The 27,887-nt window shown below is 36.2% G+C and overlaps 1 protein-coding gene across 4 annotated transcripts in view; it reads right to left on the minus strand.

Moving 5' to 3' along the window:
* The window catches only part of RPGR (retinitis pigmentosa GTPase regulator), a 94,483-nt gene that overhangs the window by 37,340 nt on the left and 29,256 nt on the right, over positions 1-27,887 (minus strand). For all 4 annotated transcript variants that reach the window (XM_027875582.1, XM_027875584.1, XM_027875585.1 and 1 more), the window contains exons 9-12: positions 17,484-17,608; positions 15,878-16,060; positions 14,139-14,313; positions 2,529-2,632 (exon numbers count right to left, since the gene is read on the minus strand). In XM_027875582.1, the coding sequence (XP_027731383.1) occupies positions 2,529-2,632; positions 14,139-14,313; positions 15,878-16,060; positions 17,484-17,608 (587 nt within the window). The remainder of the gene's footprint in view (positions 1-2,528; positions 2,633-14,138; positions 14,314-15,877; positions 16,061-17,483; positions 17,609-27,887) is intronic.

Consider the following 27,887-nt stretch of genomic DNA (forward strand, 5'->3'; position numbering starts at 1 on the left):
AACCTAGATGACTTCTGCCTTCTCAAACTGGGGAGTGCAGGGGCCCAACCAGTATCCTCTTCCCAGAGCAAAGTCAGAGGGTGAAACCCCAGTCAGGTTTCCTGTCCCTTTTCTCTCAAATAGGGAAATTCTTTCCCTTCTGGCCAGCTCTGCCCTGCCCTGTGTGCTTCATTTTGCACTTGCCCTGATCTTCTACTCTTGGGGAAGACACTCCAGTCGTTCTCTTTTTCCTTCAGATAGTCAAACAGAATCAGTGTCTACCACTTCTTGTGGACCAAGAAGGTTTCCAACTATTCGAATTAATGATCTGGAGAGATCTGATAAAGATCTCCACATTGGGAGCATAAGCTTCTAAGACTGCTTTTAAGTTATTCCTTGAGCAATATTATTTACCTTTCTCCTAACGCTGGATACCTTGAGCATGGCAGTGATGCACATTTTCATTTTGTACTAAAATTATAATGTTCATTCTATTTTAAGGGTGGGAATTCCACCACTACCTTAACTGACAAAATAATAGAATGCTCCATACACCTTAACTGACTCAATCAATCAACAGAGTAAACTATGTATTAAGGAATTTTCCTACAACCTCAGTACAATGTGTGAATAAGCTTTTAATCAATTTGAAAGGATTATAGGGTTTTTGCTGTTGGATTAAACTAGACAATGCCACACAAGGAACATCTTGTGACAAGATAGAAGTATCAGACATACTTCTATGTATAAAAACACAAACCAGTCAGGAGTTGACCAGTCAATGGTAGATAGAGTACTTCAACTTCAAGAGTTGGAGTTGAAGATTCCATAGTTAGAACCAGGTTTCTGAGAAAGAAACTCCTGGAGGAAGGACAGAAAGCTAGTCTCTGTCTCTGTCTCTCAAGTGATCACAAATTTAGCCAGAAGCAGAGTAATACACTGAAGACACACTGATATGGAAAGGCAGACACCTGAAGAAGGTAGCTTCAAGGAGTATAAACCTTAAACCAAAGAAGAATGCCAACTATGAACTCACAAACAGGACTTTAAGCCTAAGGCACTAGAGTATTCCACATTTGTGGCCCAACCACCATTCTACACTAAAATTTGAGCCCACTCTTTCTGTAGATCTATATGTTGGTGGGAGAGTCTAATAGCTGATTATTAATTGGAAGCACACCAGTGGGATCAAATCAGTGAAAGTTTTAGAAATGCAGCCCCTCAGTCAGAACTTACAACGCTCAGAGTAGCACTTGCCCCCAACCTTTGAATTTGCATACAAGTTGGTGGAGTGGTCTTAGTGGTAGAGCTACACTTTTTTATTTTGTCTACAGTAAAGACAATGCTTAATGGATATCATTCAGTTCTCAGAATCAAATAATTTCCTAATTAAGTTGATTAAAAGTAGAAGTTCTAATCTTTATCTTATAAACGAGGCCAGGAATTCAAATTATTTATGTGACTCCATTTCTTGCTAATCATTATTTTTTTTCAACTTTAAGGGACTCTGAGGATTGATAAAAAAGCAAGGAGCATAAAAACAATTCCTCATTTTTGAGTCCAGGAGATTATACTTCTTGTCAACAGTTTACAATTTAATAACACTATTCATGGGAAAGGACATATGGTGTTGTGGCTTGAGAAACAGTCTCGGGGTCAGAAAGACCTGACTGTCAAGTCCTGCCTCTGACACACATTCTGAGCAAGTCATCCCAGCCCTCAGTGTTCTAGGTAGCTCTCTCAGACAATAAGTTTCAGAGATAATATGTTGATATTCTGATATGCTGATGTTCATAATGGCTGATATTTATATATCACTTTAAATTTTGCAACGCATTTTACATATTATCTCTGCTTTGGTAGAAGGACTTTGCTCTCCTTCCTATATCAATGAAATCACAGGCTCATTCCAAAAATTCCCCAGGACAATAGACAAAGCCTTTCAACTGATACCCAAAGTTCATCAAATCCAATGCTCTCATCTGGCAGGTGAAATTGAGGTTCAGAATTCAGAAAAAATTCTTTTGACTTTGTTGAAGGACATAAATGGAAATTAATTCAATATAAACAAACAATTTTGAGTTTCTGAACCCAATTCTGTATTCAGCAGAACACCAATATATATATCCTCAAGGGTATGCTGATGTTGATAATGGCTGGTATTTATATATCACTTTAAGGTTTGCAAAGCATTTTATATATTATCTCACTTGAGCTTCACAACAATCCTGTGAATGATCAGTTAACAGCAGTACTATTATTAGTCCCATTTTACAGAAAAGGAAACTCAGGTTAAGAGCATCTTGCAAATGATCATATATTAATGTCTGAGGCAGGATTTAAATTAAAATTTTCCTGAATTCAAGTCCTGTACTCTGTCTGCTCTACCACCTATGCTAATCAATAAAGACCATCAACTTCTCATCAGACATACAACAAAAAAATCTAGAAAAGCTATAAGTATAGTAAGTGATCAATAAATACTAGTTGAAATTAAATTGAATTTCATATGTACCTCAATGCTTATTATGCCCAAATATAATTATTACCATATTCAGAACATCAATAGTGTCTCCAAGACTTCTCTGTTCGTTTTCAGGTTCTGACTCTTCTGCTGAAGAACTACTTTTTTCTTTCTCTTGAACTGGGTCATCTTAAAAATAAAATAAAACGATTGAAAATGAAATCTGCAACGTATAAATGAAAACATGCATCTTTAATTGGATTTATTTTTCAGACTGTGAGCTAGACTTTTTTAAAGGAACTTTATTTCAAAGGAACTTTACTACAGATGATAAACAAATTGAACATAACCCACTCAAAAATAAATTTTTTCAAGTCTATTTTCAATTTAACTGGACACATTTATTAAATGTTTTACTATGCATAACTGCTACAGATATAAAAATAAAAAGTGAAAAAGTTTCTGAACTCTGAGTATAATGAGCAACGGCATGAGACTTGGAATCAGGAAGACCTGAATTTGAATCTTTACCTGCATCCTTACTAATTTGGTGACCCTGAGCAAATATTTACCTTCCCTTAGTCTCTGTTGCTTTAGTACAAATTGAGGATAATAATATTTATAAGATGTACCTCACAGGGTTGTTGCCAAAACATCCAGTTAAGAAGGGTCATTACAAGGGCATCTAAAGATGAAAATGGAAGAAAAACCAGAAAAAATAGAAAACAATCTTTAAAAAGATTTAGAACAAACTGCTTTCACAATCAAGGACCACCACATACTGATTCTAATTGTCACGTTCCCCAGTGCCCTTATTAAGATGTTAGAAATAGAATGAAAGAGAATAGAGGCAAGAAAAACAATCAGACTAGATCAAGTATACATGACATGATTGGTGCTGGAAAATGACACAGTCTTAAGATTTTTGAAGGATCATTTCACAAGGCAATAAAGGAGGGGAAGGTATTAAACATTTTAAAAAAAATTTAAATCTTCCTAATGCCAAAAAAAAGAAAGTAATAGAGAACGTCAGTAACTACCAATCTGTATGTGTATTTTACTGCCTATACAAAATCTTTTATACACAAATCAAGGGCATCTTCAATGAGGGCATCAATAGGGAATATGCAGTTTTTTGTAAGCAATATGTTTTAAGTTGACTATATCTTTACTATCTTACAACTGACTGAAAAATATAGAGGACAAAACATTCTACTGGGCTCACTGTTTGTTGATTATGAAAAAGCATTTCATTCAATAGATCCCAATGCTGTCTTAAAGGATCTCTTCTGGAAAATTTTAAGTGCTGGAGAAGATGTGGGAAAATTGGAACACTAATACATTGTTGGTGGAGTTATGAACTGATCCAACCATTCTGGAGAGCAATTTGGAACTATGCCCAAAGGGCTATAAAACTGTGCATACTCTTTGACCCAGCAATATCACTTCTAGGGCTGTATCCCAAAGAAAGCAGAAAAATGGGAAAAAGACCCATGTGTACAAAAATATTTATAGCAGCTCTTTGTATGGTGGCAAAGAATTGGAAATTGAGGGGATGCCCATCAATTGGGGAATGGCTGAACAAGTTGTGGTATATGAATATAATGGAACACTATTGTGCTATAAGAAATGAGGAGCAAGCGGACTTTGGAAAAACCTGGAAAGACTTATATGAACTGATGTTGAGTGAAGTGAGCAGAACCAGGAAAACACTGTACACAGTAACAGCTACATTGTGCGATGACTAACTTTGGTAGACTTAGCTCTTCTCAGCAATGCAAGGATCTAAGACAATTCCAAAAGACTCATGATGGAAAATGCCATCCACATCCAAAGAAAGAACCATGTAGTCTGAAAACATCACAGCATATTACTTGCTCTCTTTTTTTTGTTTTGTTTCTTCTTTTTCATGGTTCCTCCCATTCATTCTAATTCTTCTTTACAACATGACTAATGTGAAAATATGTTTAATAAGAATGTGTATGTAGAGCCTGTATCAGATTGCATGCCGTCTTGAAGAGGGGGGAGGGGAAGGAGGCAGAAAAATTTAAAACTCAAAAGCTTATGGAAGTGAATGTTGAAAACTAAAAATAAATTAATTTAAATTTTTTTTAAAAAAAGGATCTCTTCCAACAAAGTTTCTCTCATTCATTCATCAAAATCATTCAAGATCCTTTGAAAGATATTGACAACCAAAATAACCCTGTATGATGACTCTCTGATCATAAGAATGAAGCAAGCATAAAATAGGGAGATTGCATGCTTGCCAAAGGATTTCAGCACTATGATGGAGGAGATCCAGTGCAGTATCCACGTTTAAGAGGGATTCTCTACAGATACTCAGATACACCATATGCTCTCGTCAGTGGATGACATTGTATTTGTATCAAGCTCCAGGATACTGCAGAGTCTCTAAAGAGTTTGGCTCCACAATCCACACAGGAAAGAACAAATAGATAAAGACTATTGCCTAGATTATGACATAGAGATGAATGGACCTGGCACATACATCTGGCTTGGAGAATATAAATGTACAATGAGTTAGACCCAGAATAAGTTGGGAGAGAGTGGGCTGGATTGACTTAAAGAAATTACAAAGCTATTTTTATGACTCCATACTTCTCTAAGAAAAAGTCTTATCTTTTTCACACCAATATTCTACCAACAATGCTGTATGGCAGTAAGGTATGGAATGTTACCAACTCTGAAGAACTGAAAGACAAAAATACAAAAGGAGATGGAGAAACACATGGTGGGAGTGAGTAAGTTGCAAAACATAATGAAGGATTCACTGAAAAACAGGAAGAAAAAGTGTCATTAAAAATGTATGGTAGGAAGAGAAGAGGTGGGGGTAAGGGATAACAGGTAAAGGTACCCTTGAAATGGAGGAGGAATGCTTTCAGCTGATTTAATGAACTTAGGGGAAGACATGGATAAGAGTCACAATGAATGGTCAGGCATGAATGAACTATGATCCATACTGTTAGAGGGGATCATCCAAATTGACTAGATCAGAGTTCTGAGTGAGAATAACGGAGTGGATAACACATATACATAAATACTATCATACAAATGCATACATAGGAGAGAAGTCATGGCAGCAAGCAAAATTTGAGGATAGAGGGTATCCCTTTATTTAGCAGGGTCAGGGGAGGTTTCATGGGAAAAGGTAGCATCTGAGATGGCCTCTGAAGAAAAGGAAGAATTTCAAAAGAGAGAAATGTAAGGAGAATTGATATCAGGTTTGGGGGACACTGGTCACAAATGCACTGAGGTAGGATAAGGCAGGGAGAGATTAGGGAATAGCAAGGATCCCAGTTTCACTAGAACACAATATGTGAATGAGAGAATTATAACATAAGGCTGAAGGGAAGAATACAGCTAGATGGTGAAGGACTTTAAATTTTAGGATGAGTTTACATCTTATTTGGTAGGCAATCAAAGTCACTGAAAGTTTTTGAATGGAGAGTCACTGAAAGTTTTTGAATAGAGAGTTATTACAAAGGTAGAATGGATACGACTTGGCAGATGCCTGAAAGTGGAGGGCAGCCAGAAAGGAAGAATTTGAGGGTTTGAGCCTATGTAACTGGGAAGATGGAAGCAATGTCAGTAGACAAAGGGAATGCAGAAGGACCAAATTTGCAGGGAAAGATGAGTCTAGTTTGGGACAATGAAACAATGACAAAGTAGATCCACTCACTACAGCAGTTTGAATGTAGGCCCTTCTTTGTGTGTTCCCATTTTAAAATGAAGAGACTTGATTAGTTTCTCCTACCTTCTTTAATTCCTACATGAGATGACAAAAGCTTATCCAAAGAATGATTGTGTGTTAACTGACTATCAGCGCTAGAAAACACACACAAGACTTAAAGGTCCAAATAAGATTTATTAAACAATATTCTATATAGACAACCAAAGCATCAGGAGGGCTAGAAATGGGTTAAGAGTACTGTCTTCCTCCAAAAATGAATGCAAATTAGGATGGTGGCATGGTAGCCCCAAAGGTGGCTCCCTAGCTTTTCTGTTTTGTATAGGCAAGGTCCCATTTCTCATGTAAGCTAAAAATGCTCCCTCCTTTTTTTCGTGTGTGGGAATTAGGGGTAGGAGTGGGAGAGATTCCCAAGATAGTGATTGGTGATATCTGCTATGTTACCCTTCCAGATTTATACTTCAGGATCTTGGCGTGCTGTAATTGGTTGAGAAAGATGAGAAGCAAAGGATTAGAATGCTTCTTCCCTACCCCCAATCACTGCCCTAACCTCCCTGAAGTCTACAAAGAAAATGGCTGTAGAGGATCATCTTACCTATGATCCCAGGAGTTACTGGCCTATTTGGGCAAGTAAGCACTTATTTATGAAGTTTTAATTAGGGAGACAGAGACTTTCTAAATAAGTCTTAGGAGTGAAAACAAATTGAAATAAGAAATTAAAACTATATATTTGCACAGAATAGTAAATAATTAATAGAGACATGAGTCTTTCTATAGAGATGCCTCTTAATTTCTTATTACCAGTAGGATGGATTTGGGTTGTTCTCTCAAGAGAAGACTGAAGACCCTACGATGAAGGTGTTTTGGACATTTCCTTTTAGGTTCTACACATGAATGTTAACACAAATTCTTTAGGGGAAGATGGAAAAAAACTTGTAATACATATAAAGCCTCAATTATTTATATAGGTATGTATAAATATCTGTTCTCATGCAAGCAATACCAATTCATTTGCACATCTGAAAGGAAAGGGAACAGTTACAATTAAAATATTATAAGATATATATCTTTATGTACATTGTAAGGAGGATCATAATAATCATAAACCAGACACTATGAAATAAATCTTATCAATCATGATTTAACAGATCCTACAACAAATCCTCCAACAGATTCTACAATTTTTAGGTTTTGTTGCAAGACATGAACAATATCCAGTGGGCAGTTGGAAATACATGGCTGGGTCTCAGGGGAAAGGGCAGATATAGGGAAATATCTTGGGGGTTATCTACATAGAGTTTTTAAAGATTATCAAGGAAATAGTGAATGACAGGAGGGTGGCCAAAACAACTAAAGCAGTTTGTGCAGAAAGAGATCAGATAGGCAAGGGAAGAGTGGCAGGGGATCTAAATTTAGGAGAAAGCCCTCGTGGTTAGAAGAAAGAGGAGGAATTACAGAATAAAAAGGTGAAGTTGTTAAAAATAAGGAGAAGCATCAGAAGAGACCAGAAGGAAGAGGCTACATAATTGCCAAGAAATCAGAGCAGTTATCTTCAACACACAATTCAAACCTAAAAACTTCAAAAAAGAAAAATTATGCTCCAGGCAATAACTAAAGCTGAAGCCACAAGAATCAAAGGCAAAAAAAAATTAGAGGAAAAATGGAAAAGGAAAGCAGGCTCAACATAATAGAAAAATCACAGTTTCACTTGAAATCTCCCCCTTCTATTCTACAACATATATGTAGATATGCTCACTGTATTTGATGTTTGTTAAATTCAGAATAAAAAAATAATTTTTTCAAATAGAAGTAGGTGCCTTCTCAAAACTATGCCTAAGGGAATTTTTTTTAACCAAAGAATCTATAAGAGATCATAAAAGATAGAACAGATACTTTCAATTACATTAAATTGAAGAGCTTTTGCAGGAAGAAAATAGAAACAGCTAGGATAAGAAGGGAAACTGTCACCTGGGAAAAAAAGTCTTTGTACCAGATATTTCTAATAAGCATTTAATATCCAAGAAATATAGAGGGGATTAACACAAATATATACAAGACCAAAAGCCATTTTCCAATGGACAAGTAGTTAAAGGATATGAACAAAGAGGTCTCAAAAGAACTGTAAACTACTGACAATCACACAGAAGATTTTTCCATAATCTAATAAGAGAAATCCAAATCATCACAACTTTGTGGTTCCATCACATCAACAAGCTGATAAAGCTAATAAAAGATGAAAATAGTAAATGTTGCAAGGGCTACAAGAATAAAGGTACACATTAAATTGCTACTGGTAGAGGCAGCTAGGTAGTGCACTGTATAGAGCTTTGGCCTTGGAGTCAGGAGGTCCTGAGCTCAAATCTGGCCTCAGACACTTGAACTTAACTAGCTATGACCCTGGGCAAGTCACTTAACCCCCTTGCCTAGCCAAAAAAAAAACCAAAAAACCCCAAAACAACAAAACAAAAACCAAACCAAAAAAAAAAAAAGATGCTACCGGAGGATCTGTGACTTGGTCCAACCATTTTGGAAAATAATTTGCAATTATGTTTTAAAAAACTGATTAAAACATGTATACCCTTTGCCTTGGAGACCCTCCCTTATGGGCATATTCCTTGAAGAAACATATACATTTAAGCAATTTTTTTGCAACAAAGAACTATGGGGAAAAAAAGAGTCCGCATTAACTAGGAAAGTGTTAAATACATTGTGGTATATAAATGCAATGGAATATTATTTCACTATAAAAAAAAGACCAATATGAAGAATTCAGAGAAATGTGGAACGACTCATGTGAATTGCTGAAGTGTGAGGTAATTCAAAAGCAGAAAACAACAAATATGACTGTGACAGTGTAAACAGAAAGAACAAAATCACAAAATTAGGCACTTATTATTATAACCAAGTTTGGTCTGGGAGAAAACTTGAGAATATCTACTTCTCTCAGAAGTGCCACACTGTGGACACAGAATAATGCTATGCTGCCAGATGTGGAATTGTTTGATTTTTTATGACCTTTTAAAAAAAAAAACTTTGTTACGAGGTAAGAGGGTTTGTCAAGGAAAGTAGCAAGAAACATGTAAACAATAGTATCAAATACTACAGAAGTAGAGGATGAGGATTAAAAAAAGACTATCAGGACATCAGGGTGACCTCTGAAAGCAGTTTCACCCCACAGATTTAATCAGTTGCCAAATTCTGTGATTTTTATCTTCACAGCATCTTTTATATTCAACTCTTTCACTCCACTGAGTGCCTCTGAGAGGCAAAGCTGAGGAAGGAGTACATTCCAATCTCTGGTGATAGACTTTGTATAAAGGCAGGAAGATCAATCAATTAATCAATCAATAAAGCTTCATGCAGAAACAGGTGCTTGAGCTGTATTTTAAAGGAAAAGATGAACTCCACAAGGTGAAAGTAAGGAGAGAGCGCATCCAATCAAGAGGGATGGCCAGTACAAAGACATGGAGAAAGAGAAGGAATTGTTGTGTGGGAGGAACAGAAAGAACACCCATGTGACTGGATCACAGAGTTTAAAAAAGGAGAAGGTTCAGAAAAAGACGAGTAAATTCAGTTTGGACATGTTGAGTTTAAGATGTCTTCAGGACATATGTTTTGCAATGTCCTTTAAGCAAATGGTAATGCCAGATTGGACATTCAGGGGAGAGACTGAAGCTGGATACATAGAGATCGAGATATCATCTGCATAGAGATGATATTTATTCATGAGAATTGATGAGGTCACCAAGAACACATAAAGGGAAGAGAAGAGAATCAAGGACAAAGCCTTAGGAACACCACCAGGGGCGGGGGGGGGGGGGGGAATGTAATATGAATGATGAGTTGGCAAAGGAGATCAAGCAGGAATGGTTCAACAGGAGAAGGACAAGGAAAAATATAAAAAGTCTAAAAAGAAAGAATATCCAGGAAGAGAGGGTGGGTAACAACATCAATTGCTGTATATAGGTTAAAAGGAATGAGGACTGGGAAAACCATTTTATGAGGTAATTAAGAGAATACTAATAACTTTAGAGACTGATGAGGTTGAAAATCAGATTTCAAAGAGCTAAGGAATGTGAGAAAAGAAGTGGAAGCAGCAAGGTTTGAAAGCTTTTCAAAGAGTTTTGCTAAGGATGGGAAGAGCAATATAGGTTGACAGTATGAGAAGATAGTAGTCTAGAGAAGGATTTTTTAAGGACGGGGGAGACTTGGTCTTGTTTGAAGGCAATGGGGAAGGAACAAGCTGTTAGAGAAAAGTTGAAGATGGGGCTTGGGGGATGACTGAGGATGCGATATGTTGGAGAAGACAGAAGGGGGCAGGATATCAAGTGTACTTGTAGAGGGCCTTGGCCAAAAGGGATATCTCTGTGAAAAACAGGGAGAAAAGAGTAGGAAATTATGTCAAAGAATTTTGAGACGAACAGAATGGGAGAAGAAGCAGTTCAATTTTTTCAGTCAATTAAAAGGCAAGGTCTTTAGATGATGAAAAGGGGACATAGGGATTGATGGGAGATAAAACAGCAGTCCCAGGGTACAAGTAGCTCAATTTGGTGGGAACATGAGTACATGAAGGAAAATAATGTATGATAAATAATAATCCTAGAAAGAGAAGCTGGAGCCAGATCAGGAAAGACTTTATTACAAATACAGATAGTTCTAACTTTACAGAAATTTACATTAGGCAAATTTGATTTTACATAAAGAATTCTGAAAGAAAATCACATTCCAAAAAATAATGAACATTCCTTACGTAAAGCAAATGTTATACAATAAGACACTGCATGATGCAGGAAGCATAAATGCTGGTGGGAAGAAGAAAAGCATCTCTAAGGCATTTCCCACATGTCTGCAGACAGTGAGTGATACTGTGCAACTCCCTATGTTTGACAGTGATCCTTGTATTTTCACTATGGTTGGCAGCAAATGTGTGCTTGAGAAGAAGAGTGAATCATCTTGTAAGCCTAAGCCAATAGATTTGGAAATGAAAATGAAAATAATTAGAAAATATGAAGGACAAAAATTGTCATTGATAGTAGGTGAACTTAGTTTTGCCATGTCAAATATAAACACTGTACTGAAAGATGGTGTCTGAATAAAGGAGCACACAAAAGGCAATGTTTGCATGAAGCTGACTTATCTGTCAAAACAAAGAGAAGGTACTAGTCTAGAGATGGAGAAACTATTAACTATGTGGATAGAAAACCAAGCTCAGAAGAACATTCCTTTAAGCTTGAAGATTACTGAAGCCAAGGCTTGAAGCATCTTTGAAGATTTAAAGGTAAAGTATCCTGAAGGAACACAGGTATTTACAGGAAGCAGCGGCTGGTTTGCATGATTTAAAAATCATGCAGGATTTCATAATGTGTAACCATCAGGAGAGGCTGCTAGGGCAGATATTAAAACAGCAAAGAAGTTGCCAGAGTTCCTGTAAAAAATAATAGACAAAAGTCTCTACTTGCCAGAGCAAATCTTTAATGTAGATGAAACCAGCCTACTTTATCAAATAATGCCATTTTGAATCTATATCTTGGTGGAGGAAAAAACTACGACAGAACATAAAGCTTTGAAAAACAGCGCTCTTTTGCATCCAGGACTTGCAAATTAAAATCTATTCTTAGGCACAACTGAGAGAATCCCAGAACATTGAAAGGAATGCACAAGGCTAGCTACTTGTGCATTATTTTGCTTACCCTAAGGCATGGATAACCCTCTTAGACAATGGTTTATGTAGTGCTTCATTGCTAAAGTTGAGCAATTTTGTAATGATAGGCATTCCTTTCAAGATTCTACTTAGTTTGGATAATGCCTTAGGTCACCTTTCCCATCTGGATGATTTTAATGAAAATGTAAAGGTAGTCTACCTTCCTCCTAACACTACCACATTATTATGACCTATGATCAGAAAGTGATTGTGAATTTTAAGGTGTGGTATTTACACACTACATTTGCCCAGGTAATTGCAGCTTTGGATGCAGATAAGGGCTTGAATTTGAGAGATTTCTGGAAGACCTATAATATTTACCATGCAATCTCAAATACTGCTAAAGCATGGGAAAATGTAACAGAAACATATATGAAGAGAGTTTAGAAAAAAGTGTGCCCATGGTTCGTTCCCAATTTTCATGGAATTGGCAAAGACAAAGTTTGAAGAAGTGAGTAACAAGATTGTAAAATCAGCACAAGAATTGGAGCTAGAAGTAGATGAGAATGACGTGGAGAAGTTGATTGATTCTCATGAAGAATAACTTGAAGGAGGATCTGATTGAGCTACTAGCTGCAAAAACTGCAGAAGAAGAAAGGGAAGCTTTAGAACCCAAGGCTGAACCAAAAGGTTCACAACAAAACAATGAGCTGAAGCATTTCATCATTTGACTACATTTTTTCTCATGTTGAAAAGATGGATCCAAATACTCCAAGATGTTTAAAGATTAGGTGGGGATAATATTGCTTATTATCTCATCAGATATACAAGGAAGAAACAATTCTTGATAGCTGTATAAAAAAGTTGCACAGCCAACAGCTAGTGATAAGGGCTAGATGCAGTGGGTGGGGAAGGGGCAACATACTGCACACCTATGTTAATTTTACTGTATAGTACTAAGCATACTTTATCTCTAACTTTAACTTTCATTTCACAATTCTGTTTATTATCACGGCACAGTAAAATGTCTGCATTTCAGTACATTTTATGACCTATAAAGGGTATTGTTTTGTGTATGCCTTTGTTATACAGACTAAGTGAAGTAAGTGGGTGGGGCAAATTCATATTATGTAAAAATCGCTTTATGTATATAGAGGTCTAAGGAATGGTCCACTTACATAAGGCAATAATTGTTTGTAGAAGAATTTGTGTTTTATCATAGAAACAACTGGGAACCACTGGAGCTTCTTGAACATGGGAGTAATATGGTCAGACTTGTGCTTTAGAATTAACAAAGCAGCAACAAAACTATATAGAACCTCATATGTTCCAATATTTATACTGAATGGAAGAGAAGAGACAGGTAGAACAACTTCCCTGAAAGCCATAAACTTCTCCTTTCATGTTTTATTTATATTATAAATAAAGACTGAGAGGTATACTAAAGGTTGGTCTTAGAATGAATTCAGGAAGACCAAGGTTTAAGTCCAGTCTTTAACATTTAATAGCCCTGTGATCATGGGTAAATTTCTAGGTCTGCAGGCAAATCCTTAAGATGAAAAGTTAGATTAGTTGTCAATGTGCATCAATGGAAGGAGTTTCCATACTAGGAATTCCCTACCATAAAGTTACAGGATTTGCCTACCAGAATCTGCTGTTTCTCACTTTTTACTTCAGCCAGATGTTACCAATTATATGCTATTAGGTAGCTAGGAGGTACATATAGGTACGACATAAATGCTAAATATTATTATCATTATCATCATCATTATTATTATCTCCAACTGAAGGACAAACTACTTTGGATCTGATTCATACTTTAATGAGACTATATTAAAAGCTCTAGCCTTCAGATGGCAAGCTGGCTCAATAACAAGATCTTAGAACTGATGCCCTACATCTGCTGCACCATTTCCTTGCTGGGTTCCTGATGTTTATTCCAGATTGTCTCTCTGGATTACAGATTTGTTGCCTGCCCTAACCATCAATAGCTGTCTGGTCTATCACGTGTCTTCTCAACTTTCCTATTCCTGGTTCCTTGCCTAGTATCTAGGCCCCAGTGTCAGATATACATGAATACACTTTCACAAGCCTGTAAATTAAATTATTTACAGTAGGTCTATGGAAGTTAAGGATGGAGGATAACATCTTAAGAACATACATCCAAGGTAACTAGTGCTATTATCGTTCCTGGTGGTTCTTTCTAGTTGTTGAGTCTATGATGGATTGGGAAATGAACAACTCAATCATTCAGTAAATTAAAACATGATATGAAGAGTTTTAAGGGAAAACAACAACAACAACACAACAATTTTTTCACGAGAACACATAACACTAAGTATCACCTGCATCAACTAATTGTAGGTTGTCGTTTTCATTACTTGTATTTGCACGAGGATAATTGTTTACAGGGAACCTGAGAGGGACTGTACTGTTGGAGGCATGTACTGGTGGTTTGAAAGGAACTTCCAATGGGGGTAGAGTTCTTATCATTCGACCAAGCTGTTCCGGTGAATTTTCCTTTGAAATAAGAATGAAAACAAGACTGTTATGAGACTGATTAAGCATTGAGTTCCATATTTAATGTTAATTTATTGCATCTGCTAAAAAATATGAAATAAAAAAGCTGCCACTATTCCATAATGTTCACATTTCAATGGTCCTTGAGATTGTAAAAAAAAATTTCTTGAGCTGTTCTTTTCAATCTTAACACATCTACAATTTCAAAATGGGAGACTTTGATAAATGGCAAAATGTAGGTTTTTGCTTCTACAAAAAAGTTATTTCCAACTTTCCACACTACGTTTTTTTTTCCTCAGGGAAAAATTAAATATAAAACCTTTACCAAAGAGCATTTAGAACATCACTCCTCTCCAAGTTGCACTCCATACGTTCTCTACCACATCCCTTAATTATTCTACTCCAACACAAACATTTTTCAGCTTCCTTTTATGTGCTATCTTCCCCCATTAAAATATAAGCTCTTTTAGAGCTGGGACTGTCTTTCTTTCTGACTGCATTTGTATTCTCAGGGCTTAGCACCGTGTCTAGCACATAAAAAGTAGTTTACTGATTTAAGAATTTCAAACCAGAGGACTAACATTGGGCCAAAAGAATCTTCTGCAGTTCTTACTGTTCCCTCTGAGATGACCTCCAATTTGCCCTGTATATTTATATATCTTCTATACACATGCATGCTGTCTCCCCCATAAGAATGTGAGCTCCTTGAGAGTTGGGCCTGTTTTTACCATTCTTTGAATCTCAAGCACTTAGCAGAGATCCTGGCACATAGCAGGCATTTAAAAAATGCTTCCTGACATGACTAGGGTATCATCAGTGTTGTGACTTGGGTGAGCAATTTAAGAGAGACCCTAACTCACAAAAAATTCCATAGTTCTTTTGTTATTTATGATTTTAGTTAATAGCATAAGAGGCAATGTGGTATAGTAGATAGAGAACTGGCCTCAAAATCAGGAACACTCATGTTCCAGTTCTGAGTGACACATCCTGGCTTTGTAACATTGGGCAAATCACTGAACCTTTCAGGGACAAACAACTTTGGAAATCTACAAGTTGCAGACTCAGGGCTAACTTATTCTGGAAAGGGAAAGGTGCCTAAAATGGCAAAGTAAGTTTTCTTCTACCAAAATATACCTCACATAAAAATATTATGCTGCTTATGAAACATAGCCAAAAAAAAAATCATATGAAAAGCATGATTAAAAGTAAGAGAACCACAAAGTTTATAGTCATACACTGAATAATATTCCTGAATGTAAATGTTTTGCTCTTAGGGTAACAGGGCTGGCTTTCATAAATATGCTTTTTACATCATAATTATATCATTAATAAAAGTTTTCTCAATGATCATTTTGAATATGCTGCTTTTTCTATCTCACAAGCAAACTAAATATTTAAAATTTTAAAAACTAATTTTTGACAATATAAATCACAAATATTCTAAGCTAACAAGTTTTTAAAGTGAGAGTTATGGTAGTATTTTTAAGATCTTTTAAAAGTATTTTTCATAAGTTTTCTTTACATTACTGAAGTAGTCATTAGAAACAGAAAGTGCAATAATTACCCTTTCTCTTCTCCGTGACCTTGCAGATACTGCTTTCTGCAAGGAGTTTCCTGAAGGCTGATCATCACCAAGAGAAGAAACTACAGTCAAGCCACTATTGTTTACTTTTTCTTCCGTAATTTCTTCGGATTTGTTGAGCCTTGGAGTAGCAAAAACTAGCATGTGGCATCCACCACAAGCAACCTGGAGCAAAAATACAGACTAAATTAACTTATGCCATCTTCAAATGGAAATGAATTCAGAAGTAGCTTTTAGTTAAAGTGTTACTTAATGAGAGCCTCTCTTGTCAAAAAATACTTTAATCATTGTAATTTAAAGCAGAGGACAGCACTAACCCCATTATTTTATTTTGACTAGTATAAATATATCATGGCAAACAAAACTGGCAAACTATCTGGCAAATACTATTTCTCTTAAGAAGGAAATAAAAAAGTAATTTTAAAATAGTAATTTCAACTAATAAAATGCAGAAAACTAATTTCTTAAATATTGGCAGAAGAAGAATCAAGGGGAAAAAAAACAGGAAGAAATAACCATCTCTTTTGGCAATTAGGTGTCCAGTCCTTAGCAAATGCTTTATATTAAGACCATATTCTTTGGACCAATTACTACTGGGGTGTGTGTGTGTCTGTCTGTTTGTCTGTCTGTCTGTCTTTCCCTGTGTGTGAATGTACCCAGCAACTTTTTAGCACTTTTAAGTGCTCTTGATGTCAAACAACTTCCCTCCCACCCACCCCTAACTCAAAGTTAAATCAATGTGTGCTCCACAGGTAACCTTATGTATGGATTACTGGCCCTGTTTCTATTTGAAACATCACTACACTGTTGTATACTGCATTATTTATCTAAATAGGTGAACACAGTGTTTTGGAGTGCCACTGAGTCTATTAAAAAAGTAAGACTACATAAGACAGTGGTGAGGCCTCATAGTGTAGTGGGAAAAAGTCTCTAAAGACCTGGGCTTGAGTCCTAGCTTTAATAGCTGTGTAGCCTTGGGCAATCCACTTAATACCTATAATCCTCAGTTTCCTCATCTATAAAATAGAGATAATAATACTTAAACTATCTCATAGGATATTATGAGGGAAGTAATTTGTAAACCTTAAAGTATAAATGAACTCTTATTATATCATCAGATCATTGTTATGAACATCATTGGGTAAACAGATGTTGGAAGAGTGAAAAACACCAGCTATATTTTTCCAGTAAGATACCTCTAAAACAACAAATTTTCCCAGCACCACAAACAGTGCCTTATATAGAATAAGTACTTAATAAATACTAGTTGAATGAATATGATGAGAATTTATTTTCAGGAATTACTACTTTATAGCATTTAAGAGTCTAATTAATATCAGACTTGAAATAAAAGATTGGCATAAAGACAAATAAAGAAAGAGGCAGAAGAAAAGCTAGAGATGGAAATTGAAGGAGATAATTGTTCAGGGCAGAGATGACTGAAAAAAAATGTTTTTTAGAAAACCTGAAACTGTAATTAACATAAAAATTCAAGATTTTTTCATCTTAAAAATGAAATATTTTCCATGAATTTCTAGCAGGCAAAATATAATATCAACATCCAAACAAGGAAATGTTATATCCTTACCAGACGGACTATAAATTTCAAAAAATTAGAGCACAACGTGGGTACAAATTGATTAGTAAAATTTTCCTGTCCAAGTCCTAATTTTCCATGTCGACCATCTCCAAAAGTATACATATGGCCTGTATCTGAAATATTAACAAGCGTCAGAATATTTTCTTTTATGTAGATGCTGTTTCTAGGATAGCCACACCCACTACAACGTACTAATGAATACTGAAATTATAGTTTTTTGTTCCCCAAATACAGTACTGAATTTACACAAACGTGGTTACTAAATGATGATCTACTTTGGAAATAAATGGATGACTAGAAAATTACATTCAAAAAGCACATAAAACCAAAGTACAGTTATATATGATATCATGGATGATATTATTTGGACTAGCAGCAATGAAATACATATAGCACACACTCACTTTATACAGATATTATTATATCAATATATCTATGAGATTATGTATATACACATAGTATCAGAGATCCAGAGATGGAAAACCTCATTTTGAAGCTGAGGAAACTAAGGGTAAAAGTAATGAAGTGTTCTGCCCAAGGTCACACAGATAACAAGAGGCAGAGCTGAGATTTGAACTCAAATCCTTTCATTTCAAATCTGGCACACTTTCCACTGTCACCACACCAATACATAATCTACAAACTTTTGGTTTCTTTCATTTGTTGATCATGAACAATATTTTCCAAGATTGTTTTTCCTGTTCTCCCCATACCTACTCTGCAATCAAATCATCATGTATTAAAGTCTATTTTGATTTAAAATAAAGGGTCTTAAAATTTCCCTGAATTCTCATTACACAAATTCGTAATTAATGTCATGGTGATGGTTTGTTTATGCTGATCATATGCCATGCAGTGCAAGATGACCAGGTGTGCCATGAAATTATATTTCTTGTTGCCTCTAGAAGAATAAAACCAAGTCTGTTAATTACTTTATTTGCCTCTCCAAGAACATGCAAGTCATACTTACATTTAATTGAAATTTCCTTTTATCTTTTGTCAATAATAATATAATCCAGTTCCCCTCTTGTGGTATGTCAACTCAATGGTAATTGGAAAATGAGTACCAAAAACTAATTAAGTTAATATTTCTAAATGATCTAAAAACTGATTCTTAGCTTCTCCCACTCCCTTTTTTCACATGTGCTACCACCACTGCTGAAATGGAAAGAAGGTTACAGAGAAACTGTGGAACACATCACAAATTTTTTTTACTTCAGGGGTTGTCTTGGCCAAAGAACTCATTACCAAGTTGCCAACTTATGTGTGATGAACCTTTCTCTATTATTTCTCAAGATTTAAAAAATTTTCACTCCTTATTTTTCAACAGAATATATTTTTAACTCCTCTAATAATCTGAACTTAACAGTTTGCCATGAAAATAATAACAGACTGCTATAGCAAAGAAATAAAACTTTATTTCAAATGTATTAGTTTTTATCGACAGCAATAATTCACATGGAAAAATTACTTTCAAGAAAAATGGTAATGTTTTAAAGAAGGTGCACTATTCTAGCAATAGGAAAAATTATCAAAGGTTGCGAGCAGGATATCTAGACATAGAAGCATTTTAAAAAAGCTTTATTTTGGGGGGAAAATAGACAGAAGAGGATTAATAAGTGGACAGATAGGCTAGTTTGTATTCACGGATGAAGGTCTTGAAGTTTAGTGTGAGGCTCAAACAATGAATTGCATACCTATTATTTTTAAGGAATTGCTGCATGAGTGAAGTCACTAGATGATTTAAGGAGAGTATGATGTAGCTAAGAAAAATCATTTTGGTTGTGGGAATGTGAGTGAGGTAAAGAAATGGGGTTTTGAAGATTTGTATGAACTGATAAGAATACAGCAAGCAGAAGCAAGAGAACAGTGACAGAAACAAACAACTTTGAAAGACTTAAAAATTCTGTTCAATTGCAATAACTTGACTATGATTTCTGAGGACAAATGATGAAGCACTCTATCCATCTTCTCCTGATAACAAGATGATGAACTGAGGGTGCAGATTGAGACATTTTTTGGCCATGGCCTATGTGAGAATGTGATTTAAGACTATACATATTTGTTACAAGGATTTTATTCCACCACTGCCCCCTCTTCCCCCCCCCCCAATTTTAGATGATGAGGGGGTAGGAGAGACAGAATAGATTTAAGTTCATTGAAAAAAAAATAATACAAAGCTTTAAAAAGGTAGACGGGACCATATAACAAAATAAAGTCAAAATGGGTTCATGATCTAGATATAAAGGCTGATACTATAAGCAAACTGGGAGAGCAAGGAACAGTTTACCTATCAGATATATGGAGAACAGAAGAATTAATGACCAAACAGGAGATAGAGAACATTATGAAATGCAAAATAGATAATTTTGATTACATTAAATTGAAAAGGTTTTGCACAAACAAAACCAATGCAACCAAGATTAGGAGGGAAGTAGAAAACTGGGAAAGAATTTTTACAAGCAGTGTCTCTGATAAGGGCCATATTTCTAAAATACATAGAGAATTAAGTCAAATTTATAAGAATACAAGTCATTCCCCAATTGATAAATGGTCAAAGTTTATGGACAGGCAATTCTCAGATAAAGAAATTAAAGCCATCTATAGTCATATGAAAAAATGCTCCAAATCACTATTGATTAGAGAAATGCAAATCAAAACAACTCTGAGGTACCACATCATAACTATCATACTGGCCAACATGACAAAACAGGAAAATGATAAATGTTGGGGACGATGTGGGAAAATTGGACACTAATGCATTGTTGGTGGAGTTGTGAAATGATCCAATCATTTTGAAGAACAATTTGGAACTATGCCCAAAGAGCTATAAAAATGTGCATATCCTTTGACCCAGCAATAGCACTTCTAGGGCTATATCCCAAAGAGATCATAAAATGGGAAAAGGACCCACATGTACAAAAATATTTATAGCAGCTCTTTGTGTGGTGGCAAGGAATTGGAAATTGAGGGGATGTCCATCAATTGGGGAATGGCTGAACAAGTTGTGGTATATGAATGTAATGGAATACTATAAGAAATGATGAGCAGGTGGACTGCAAAAAAACCTGGAAAGACTTGTATAGACTGATGCTGAGTGAAATGAGCAGAACCAGAAGAATGTTATACACAGTAACAGCCACATTGTGCGAAGACTAACGTTGATAGATTTAGCCCTTCTCAGCAATGTAAGGATCTATGACATCTCCAAAGAAGGTCTCATGACGGCAAATACCTTTATAATACAGTAAGTTTCTAGTGAAAATAACTCCTCCCTCAATGAGACTTCCTTTGTGACAAAGAAAAACAATTTAAACAAAAATACCCAAAACAATGAACCCATTTGTGCCCTAATAATCCCTAACCTTTCTTCCACGAGGAAGAAAGTATGTGTTAACTGCTTTTCAGTACCTTTACTGATTTTTCAGTTGGCTCAGAGCTCTTTCTTCTAGTGATCCTTTCATTTATAATCTTTTATTTATTGTTAATATTATTCTTTTGGTTCTGTTTATTTTTGATCTATATTAGTTCATAAAACTCTTCTCCAGTTTCCCTCAATTCTTCCTTTTTGTTGTTTCTTACTGCACAAAAACATTCTATTATATGTATTTATATTCATCCATTACCTCACTGATGGACACCCTTTTGTTTCCACATCTTTGTTATACAAATACCACTGCTATGTCTATATACTTATATACACATATGTGTATATCTATATATATACATGTATGTGTGTATATGTAAAGACTTCTTAAACTGGATGTTTTACAAGCATCACAAACACATGTCCTTAATAGAACTCACAGTCTTTCCTCCCAAACTCTTCTCTCCTTCTTTCCATGATATCACTATCCTTCTAATTTCCTAGGGTTGTAACTTTGGAATCATCCTCATCTCCTTATTCTCCCTCATCTCACATGTCTAATCAACTTCCAAGTCTTCCTGATTCTAACTACACAATATTTCTCATCCCGTCTCTCTCTTCTAGCACAAGCCCTGATCACCTCTTGCCTGGACAATTCATGAGGCTTATCCGGTCTCTTCCCTTCCTAATCCATCTCCCAGACAGATGTCAAAGTGATATTCCTAAAGCATAAGTCAGACCTTGTCATTCCCCTACTCAATAAACCGCAGTTGTTCCTATTTAATCTCTAGAATCAAATAAAAACCCTTCTGTTTGGCATTTAAAGTCCTTCACAATCAAGCTCCAACCGTCCAGCCAAACTGGCTCTCTTGCTCTTCCTACCACATGACACTCCCTCTCCCATCTCTGTGCCTTTGTATAAGATATCTTCCATGCAAGAAATTCATTCTCCCCTCATCTATGTCTCCCAGACTCCCTGGCTTCCTAAGAGTCTAGTTTGAACAACATATCCTTTCCACATCTCCGAAGCTGCTAGTGCACCCTCCTGATAGAAATTACCTTCCCTTTACTTTGTACATTTTGCATTTCTTTTCCCTTTTTTCTTTTTTAAATTGCATTAATATATTTTTATGGAATAAAATAAAAATTTCCATAACACAGTAAGATAAAAAAGATGATTGTACATGCAACCGCAAATCTATTATGCACAATTTGCTATTCCTTTCAAATATACAACAAAATTATCATGTAAATTTCTTTTTCTTCCTACCCTCCTCCCACCCACCCTAGAGATGGCTACCATTAGACATAAATAGGGGGATATATATGTATATATGTGTATATATATGTAAAATTATTCTATGCATACTTATATTTATCAGTTCTTTCTCTGGATGCAGATAGCGTCTTTCTTCACATGTCCTTTATAGCTAATTTGGATATTTATAATAGTCAAAATGACTTATTCACTCAAAGTCATTCTTAAAACAATATTCCTGTTACTGTATATCTCTTGGTTCTGCTCATTTTGCTCTTCATAATTTCATGCAAGTCTTTCCATGTTTTTTGAAGATCACTGAACTCATCATTTCTTACAGCACAGTAGTATTCTATCACAATCATATACAACTTGTTCAGCCATTTCCCAAATGATGGGCATCCCTGCAATTTCCAGTTCGTTGCCACCACAAAGAGAGCTGCCATAAACGTTTTAGAACATAAAGGTTCTTTTCTCTTTTTCCTAATCAACTTTAGAAATAGAACTAGTACTGTATCCCAAAAGACTATAAAAATGGGAAAAGGATCCGCATGTACAAAAATATTTATAGCAGTTCTTTTTGTGGTGGCCAAGAAATGGAAATTGAGAGAATGCCCATCAAATGCGGAATGGATGAACAAGTTGTGGTATATGAATGTAATGGAATACTATTGTTTCACAAGAAATGATGAGCAGGCAGACTTCAGAAAAGCCTGAAAAGACTTACATGAACTGATGCTGAGTGAAGTCAGCAGAACCAGGAGAACATTGTACACAGGAACAGCAACATTGTACAATGACAAACTTTGATAGACTTACCTCTTCTTAGCAATGCAAGGATCTAAGATAACTCTAAGACGCATGATGGAAAATGCCATCCATATCCAGAAAAAGAACTATGGAGCCTGAATGTAGGTCAAAGCATATTATTTACTCTCTTTTTTTTTTTTTGGTTTCTTCTTTCTTGTGGTTCCTCCCATTGATTCTAATTCTTCTTTATAACATGACTAATGTGAAAATGTTTAATACAAATGTATATACAGAGCCTCTATCAGATTGCAAGCTGTCTTGGGGTGGGGGGAGGGAAAGCAGGGGGAGAAAATTTGGAACTCAAAATCTTATGGAATAGGGGCAGCTAGGTGGCGCAGTGGATGGAGCACCAGCCCTGAAATCTGGAGGACCTGAGTTCAAATCCAGCCTCTGACACTTGACACTTACTAGCTGTGTGACCCTGGGCAAGTCACTTAACCCCAATTGCCTACCCAAAAAAAAAAAAAAAAGCTTACATAAGTGAATGTTGAAAACAAAAAATAAATAAATATTTTTTAAAAAGGAAAAAAAAAGAAATAAACTTAGTAGTGGTATTGCTGGATCAAAGGATATAGGTAGTTTAATAACTTTTTGACTACAATTCAAGATTGTTCTCCAAAATAGTTGGATCAGTTCACAATCAGACCAACAATGAATATAAATATGCTCTTTGAGGGCAGTGACTGTTTCATTTATCTCTTTGTATTACCAGTACTTGCCACACAGTAGATACTTAATAAATGCTTGACTGATTAGATTTACTCAGGTACCAGAATACTGAAGTTTCTTTCAAATCTCTAATTTTTGCCTTATTATTTCTTTGCTTTTCTGTACCATTCTTGTGGCTGAGTTACTATGTTGTTGTCTCAGGGGACCTTGTTAAATATACTGTGATATCTTTACCCCCTTCAAGAGATTTTGATTCCATTTACTTTGTACTTATCCATTGAGATGTCTCTTTTTTTTTTTTTTTAACAATATTTTTCCTCAATCTGCTATTATCTATATTTGTCACCCTGAAGATTTTTCTATGGTGTCCTTGCTGTCAACACTCTTCTAGCCATCAATATTTTCCTTTCTGGCAGCCTGGGGCTGTTTTGTGCCTTCTCCTGTTAGACCAGGGTTGGATGGGATCCATGGTCAAAGAGATAAAGGTAATCAGTTGAGGCACCCTGACAGGCCACTGTAGTTGTACTTATTCTCCATCTTTCCCAGTCCCACTATTCTGGGCTCCACGCTCCTCTCTGAGACTGCCTTTTTTTATTCTTTAGGCTTATTTAGGGGATGATCACAAGGGCTAAGGCCAGGGTCTCTCAGATACTGATGGTGGTGGGGGGGTCCTTTTTTCCACATTTCTGTCACTGTGGGCTGCCTATTTCCTCTTGTATCTTAAAACAGCACAGTCCTTCAAGTCTCCTTTCTCCTCCACACTCTTCTACTGTAGCTCTGTATGCTCCAAATGATTTCATTAGAGAGTTACAAAGTGTGACAAGAAGTCTGGGAGGAAAAGTCATTGCCATCTGGGGGTAATGAGGAAGTCTTCTTAGATGAAATGTGATTTGAGCTGATGGGAACAGACAGCATTCCGATAAGGGGAATAAAGCATGAGTAAGGGAATAAGAATGCAATGGGTATTTGAGGGGCAGAATTGTCCAAATTTGGTGTGAGGATTGAGCATGCAGTGAGGAATTACATAAGGTTAGGCTAGAAAGATTAAGGTTATAGGTTGCCTTGATATAGATGCCAGGTTATAGGTGGCCTTGAATGCCAGGAAGGAAGTCTGAATTTGACTGGTGAGGCAAGAAAGAGTCAAGAAAGGATTCTCAACAAAGGAGTGACATAACCAGATCTATGTTAAGAAAAAATATTCTAGTAGTAGATGAAAAATGGATTAGAATGAGGAGAAAGTAGAGACAAGAAGACCTGTAAAAAGGTATTGCTGTAGCCTACATAAGAGATAATGCAGACCTAAACTGGGCTATTAGAAGCTGGAATAAAAAAGAGGGGATTTATACAAAAGATGCTGAGGAGATGAAACTGAAATTGAAACCTCACCTCAGAGGTGAGGGAAAGAAAATTCCAGTTACATGAACATGGTAAACTGGAGCAATGGTCACGCCAGAAACAGAAGTAGTAGAGTCAAAAGGAGGAGCTACTTGAGGGAAAAACGTCACGAGCATAGGTATGACCGTATTATTTGGATGTATCAGAGGGACATCTGGGTCATAACTTCTCATTGGCAGTTAGAAATGCAGGTCCAGAGCTCAGGAAGGACAAGACTAGATTTCAATTTTGAATCACATGAATAGAAGGAGTACATTTTAAGCTTTGGAAGTAAACGAGTTTACCAAAGTTAAGAGTATGAGGGATGAAGGGTTTTATTCTGAATCTTCTCATTCAAAAGTGTGACTGATAAACTCTTCCACTTTGCATTTTAAGACTTTTACAACCTGGCTCCAATCTACCTTTCCAGGCTTATTACATGGTACTCCTCTTAGAAAATGCCATAGTCCAGTCAATGTGACCTTTTTGCTGTTCATCACATATAACAACACTCCATCTCTCATCAACATGCCTTTGTACAGGCTTTCCTACAGGCCTTGTCCTCACCTCTACCTCCTAGAATTCCTAGTTTCCTTCAAGAAAGCAACAGCTTAAGCACCAGCTTCTACATGAGGCCCTTCTTGATATTCCCTTCCCCTACTACCCCAGCCCTCAGCTGCCAATGACTCCTCCCTCCTCAATTACTTTGTATTTATACACTTATTTTGCACATATACACACATATACATACATAAAGGGTGTGTGTGTGTGTGTGTGTGTGTGTGTGTGTGTGTGTGTGGTGGTCTTCCCCAATAAGCTCCTTGAAGACAGGAATTATTTCATTTTTTCTTTATATCCACAGCATCTAGCATAATGCCTAGAACATAATAGGATAATAAATGCTTACTTTTTTGGATAATTGTAGGCAATTTACATTTTGGTACTTCTGTTTATTTATATGTGAGATGCATAAGTCAGCAACCCAGAGATGGTGGCTGAGTCAGCAGTCCCTGTCTGGGACCGCAGAAAAAGTAAACCAAAGCCAGGCAGACATTCCTCCAGAATAAGACTACCTAAGCTTCCAGGAAAAAGTATGATTTTGGTCAAAGGGTTAATTTTCTCGCATTCTGATTGCCGAATCCAACAGATTCCCTCAGCTTTGAATTCTAATAAGCAACTCGCCTCTCACCCTTCCAGTTACCTAATGTCAGTTTCTAGAACATCAATGTCCGAAATTACTCAGGTAAGAGCCTGCCCTGATCTTGAGATGAAACATTCTCTTCTCCAGTGTAAATTGTCCTTACCAGATAAATAACTGAACTAATGAGTGGAGGAACTAAAGTAATTCAGCACCTTTCCTGAATGGAAAATTCTCCAATTGATAGCACATACCCAGTTGTCCCAAATGCTGTATTTGATAAGAGAGTCTGAACTAGATTATTTCTAAAGCCCTTCCAACTCTAAAATTCCAAGATGATTTGATTCTATTTCCCCTTGGGGTTTTTTCTAGCCACAGGGGGAAAAACCCTATAAAACTGACAGTAATTTCAAAAAAACCTAAAGAGTTCTATCAAAGCTTTAGAATGAAGTCTTAACATTGATATCTTTGACATTCACAGAACCATAAAATCTTAAGAGTTGGAAGGTCATTCACTACAACTTCACACCAAATGCAGAAAATCACTCTATAATATCCTCTAAGAGATGATTTTTGTAGGTCTCAAACACTTGCAGTAAAAGAGAAGTCAACAAATTACAAGCAGGGTATCACATTTTTGGACACTTACAATTATTAGAAACTACTTCTTTATATTGAGCCAAAATATGCCTTGCAGTTACTTCTACCTCTCAGTTCTGATTCTGCCCTCTGGAGCAACACAAAATAAATATGATTCCTTTTTCCATGTAACAGCACTTGTATAGTATCATTGTATTTAATCTTCTCTATGACCTTGCAAGGCCGTTACAGTTATCTATTCTGTAGATGAAGAAATTGAAGTTACTCAATTTTGATTGCTTTGACAGAAGGAATGGTCTTATTTATTTTTATATCTCTCCCTCCGTTAGTCAATAAACACTTACTAAGTACCTACTATGTGATAGAGGCAGCTAGGTGGTGTAGCAGATAAGAACATTGGGCCTGAGTCAGAAAGACCAGAGTTCAAATCTGACCTCACACATTTACTAGCTGTGTGACTGGGCAAGTTGCTTAACCCCATCTGCCTCAGTTTCCTCATCTGTAAAATGGACTGGAGAAGGAAATGGCAAACCACTCCAGAATCTCTGCCAAGAAAATTCCACATGGGGTCACAAAGAGTTGGACGTGACTAAAGTGACCAAACAACAAGCAGCACCTACTATGAGCCAGGCACTGTGCTAAACAGTGGGAATACAAATACAAAAAAGACAGTCCTTGACCTCAATAAATTTATAACACACAAAAAGGAAGTTGAAAGGGAGTGAGAGGAGGGAGAAAGAGTGACGCATGGGGGCATGATGGAAAAAGTCCAGAAGAGTCCTGCAACATATTGCTTTGCACATTGTAACACTCAAATACTTTGCATAAATACTCCTTCTACCAATGAAGATTGCAATCTCTCTATAACTTACAAATGACCTTAAAGAGTTGCTCTGGAGGATTCATTATTCAACAAGAACTTCTGAGAATACTGGAAAGGAGTTTGGCAAAAATTAGGTTTAGACCAGCATTTTACACACTTAATCTGGCAATAAGATCCAACTATCTAAGATTATTTATTGAAAAGTAAGTGCTGATCTACATTAGAAGAAAGAATTTTTTTACTGGGGGCTCCCTACACTGGTAAAATCCTAGGTCTGTTCCCAAAAATGGTTCTTAATAACATTCCATTCCATTCATATGTCACAATCAGTTTTGTTATTCCTTAAGCTATGG

This window comes from Vombatus ursinus, unplaced genomic scaffold, assembly GCF_900497805.2.
Source record: "Vombatus ursinus unplaced genomic scaffold, bare-nosed wombat genome assembly UNPS02014809.1, whole genome shotgun sequence".
Classification (NCBI taxonomy): domain Eukaryota; kingdom Metazoa; phylum Chordata; class Mammalia; order Diprotodontia; family Vombatidae; genus Vombatus; species Vombatus ursinus.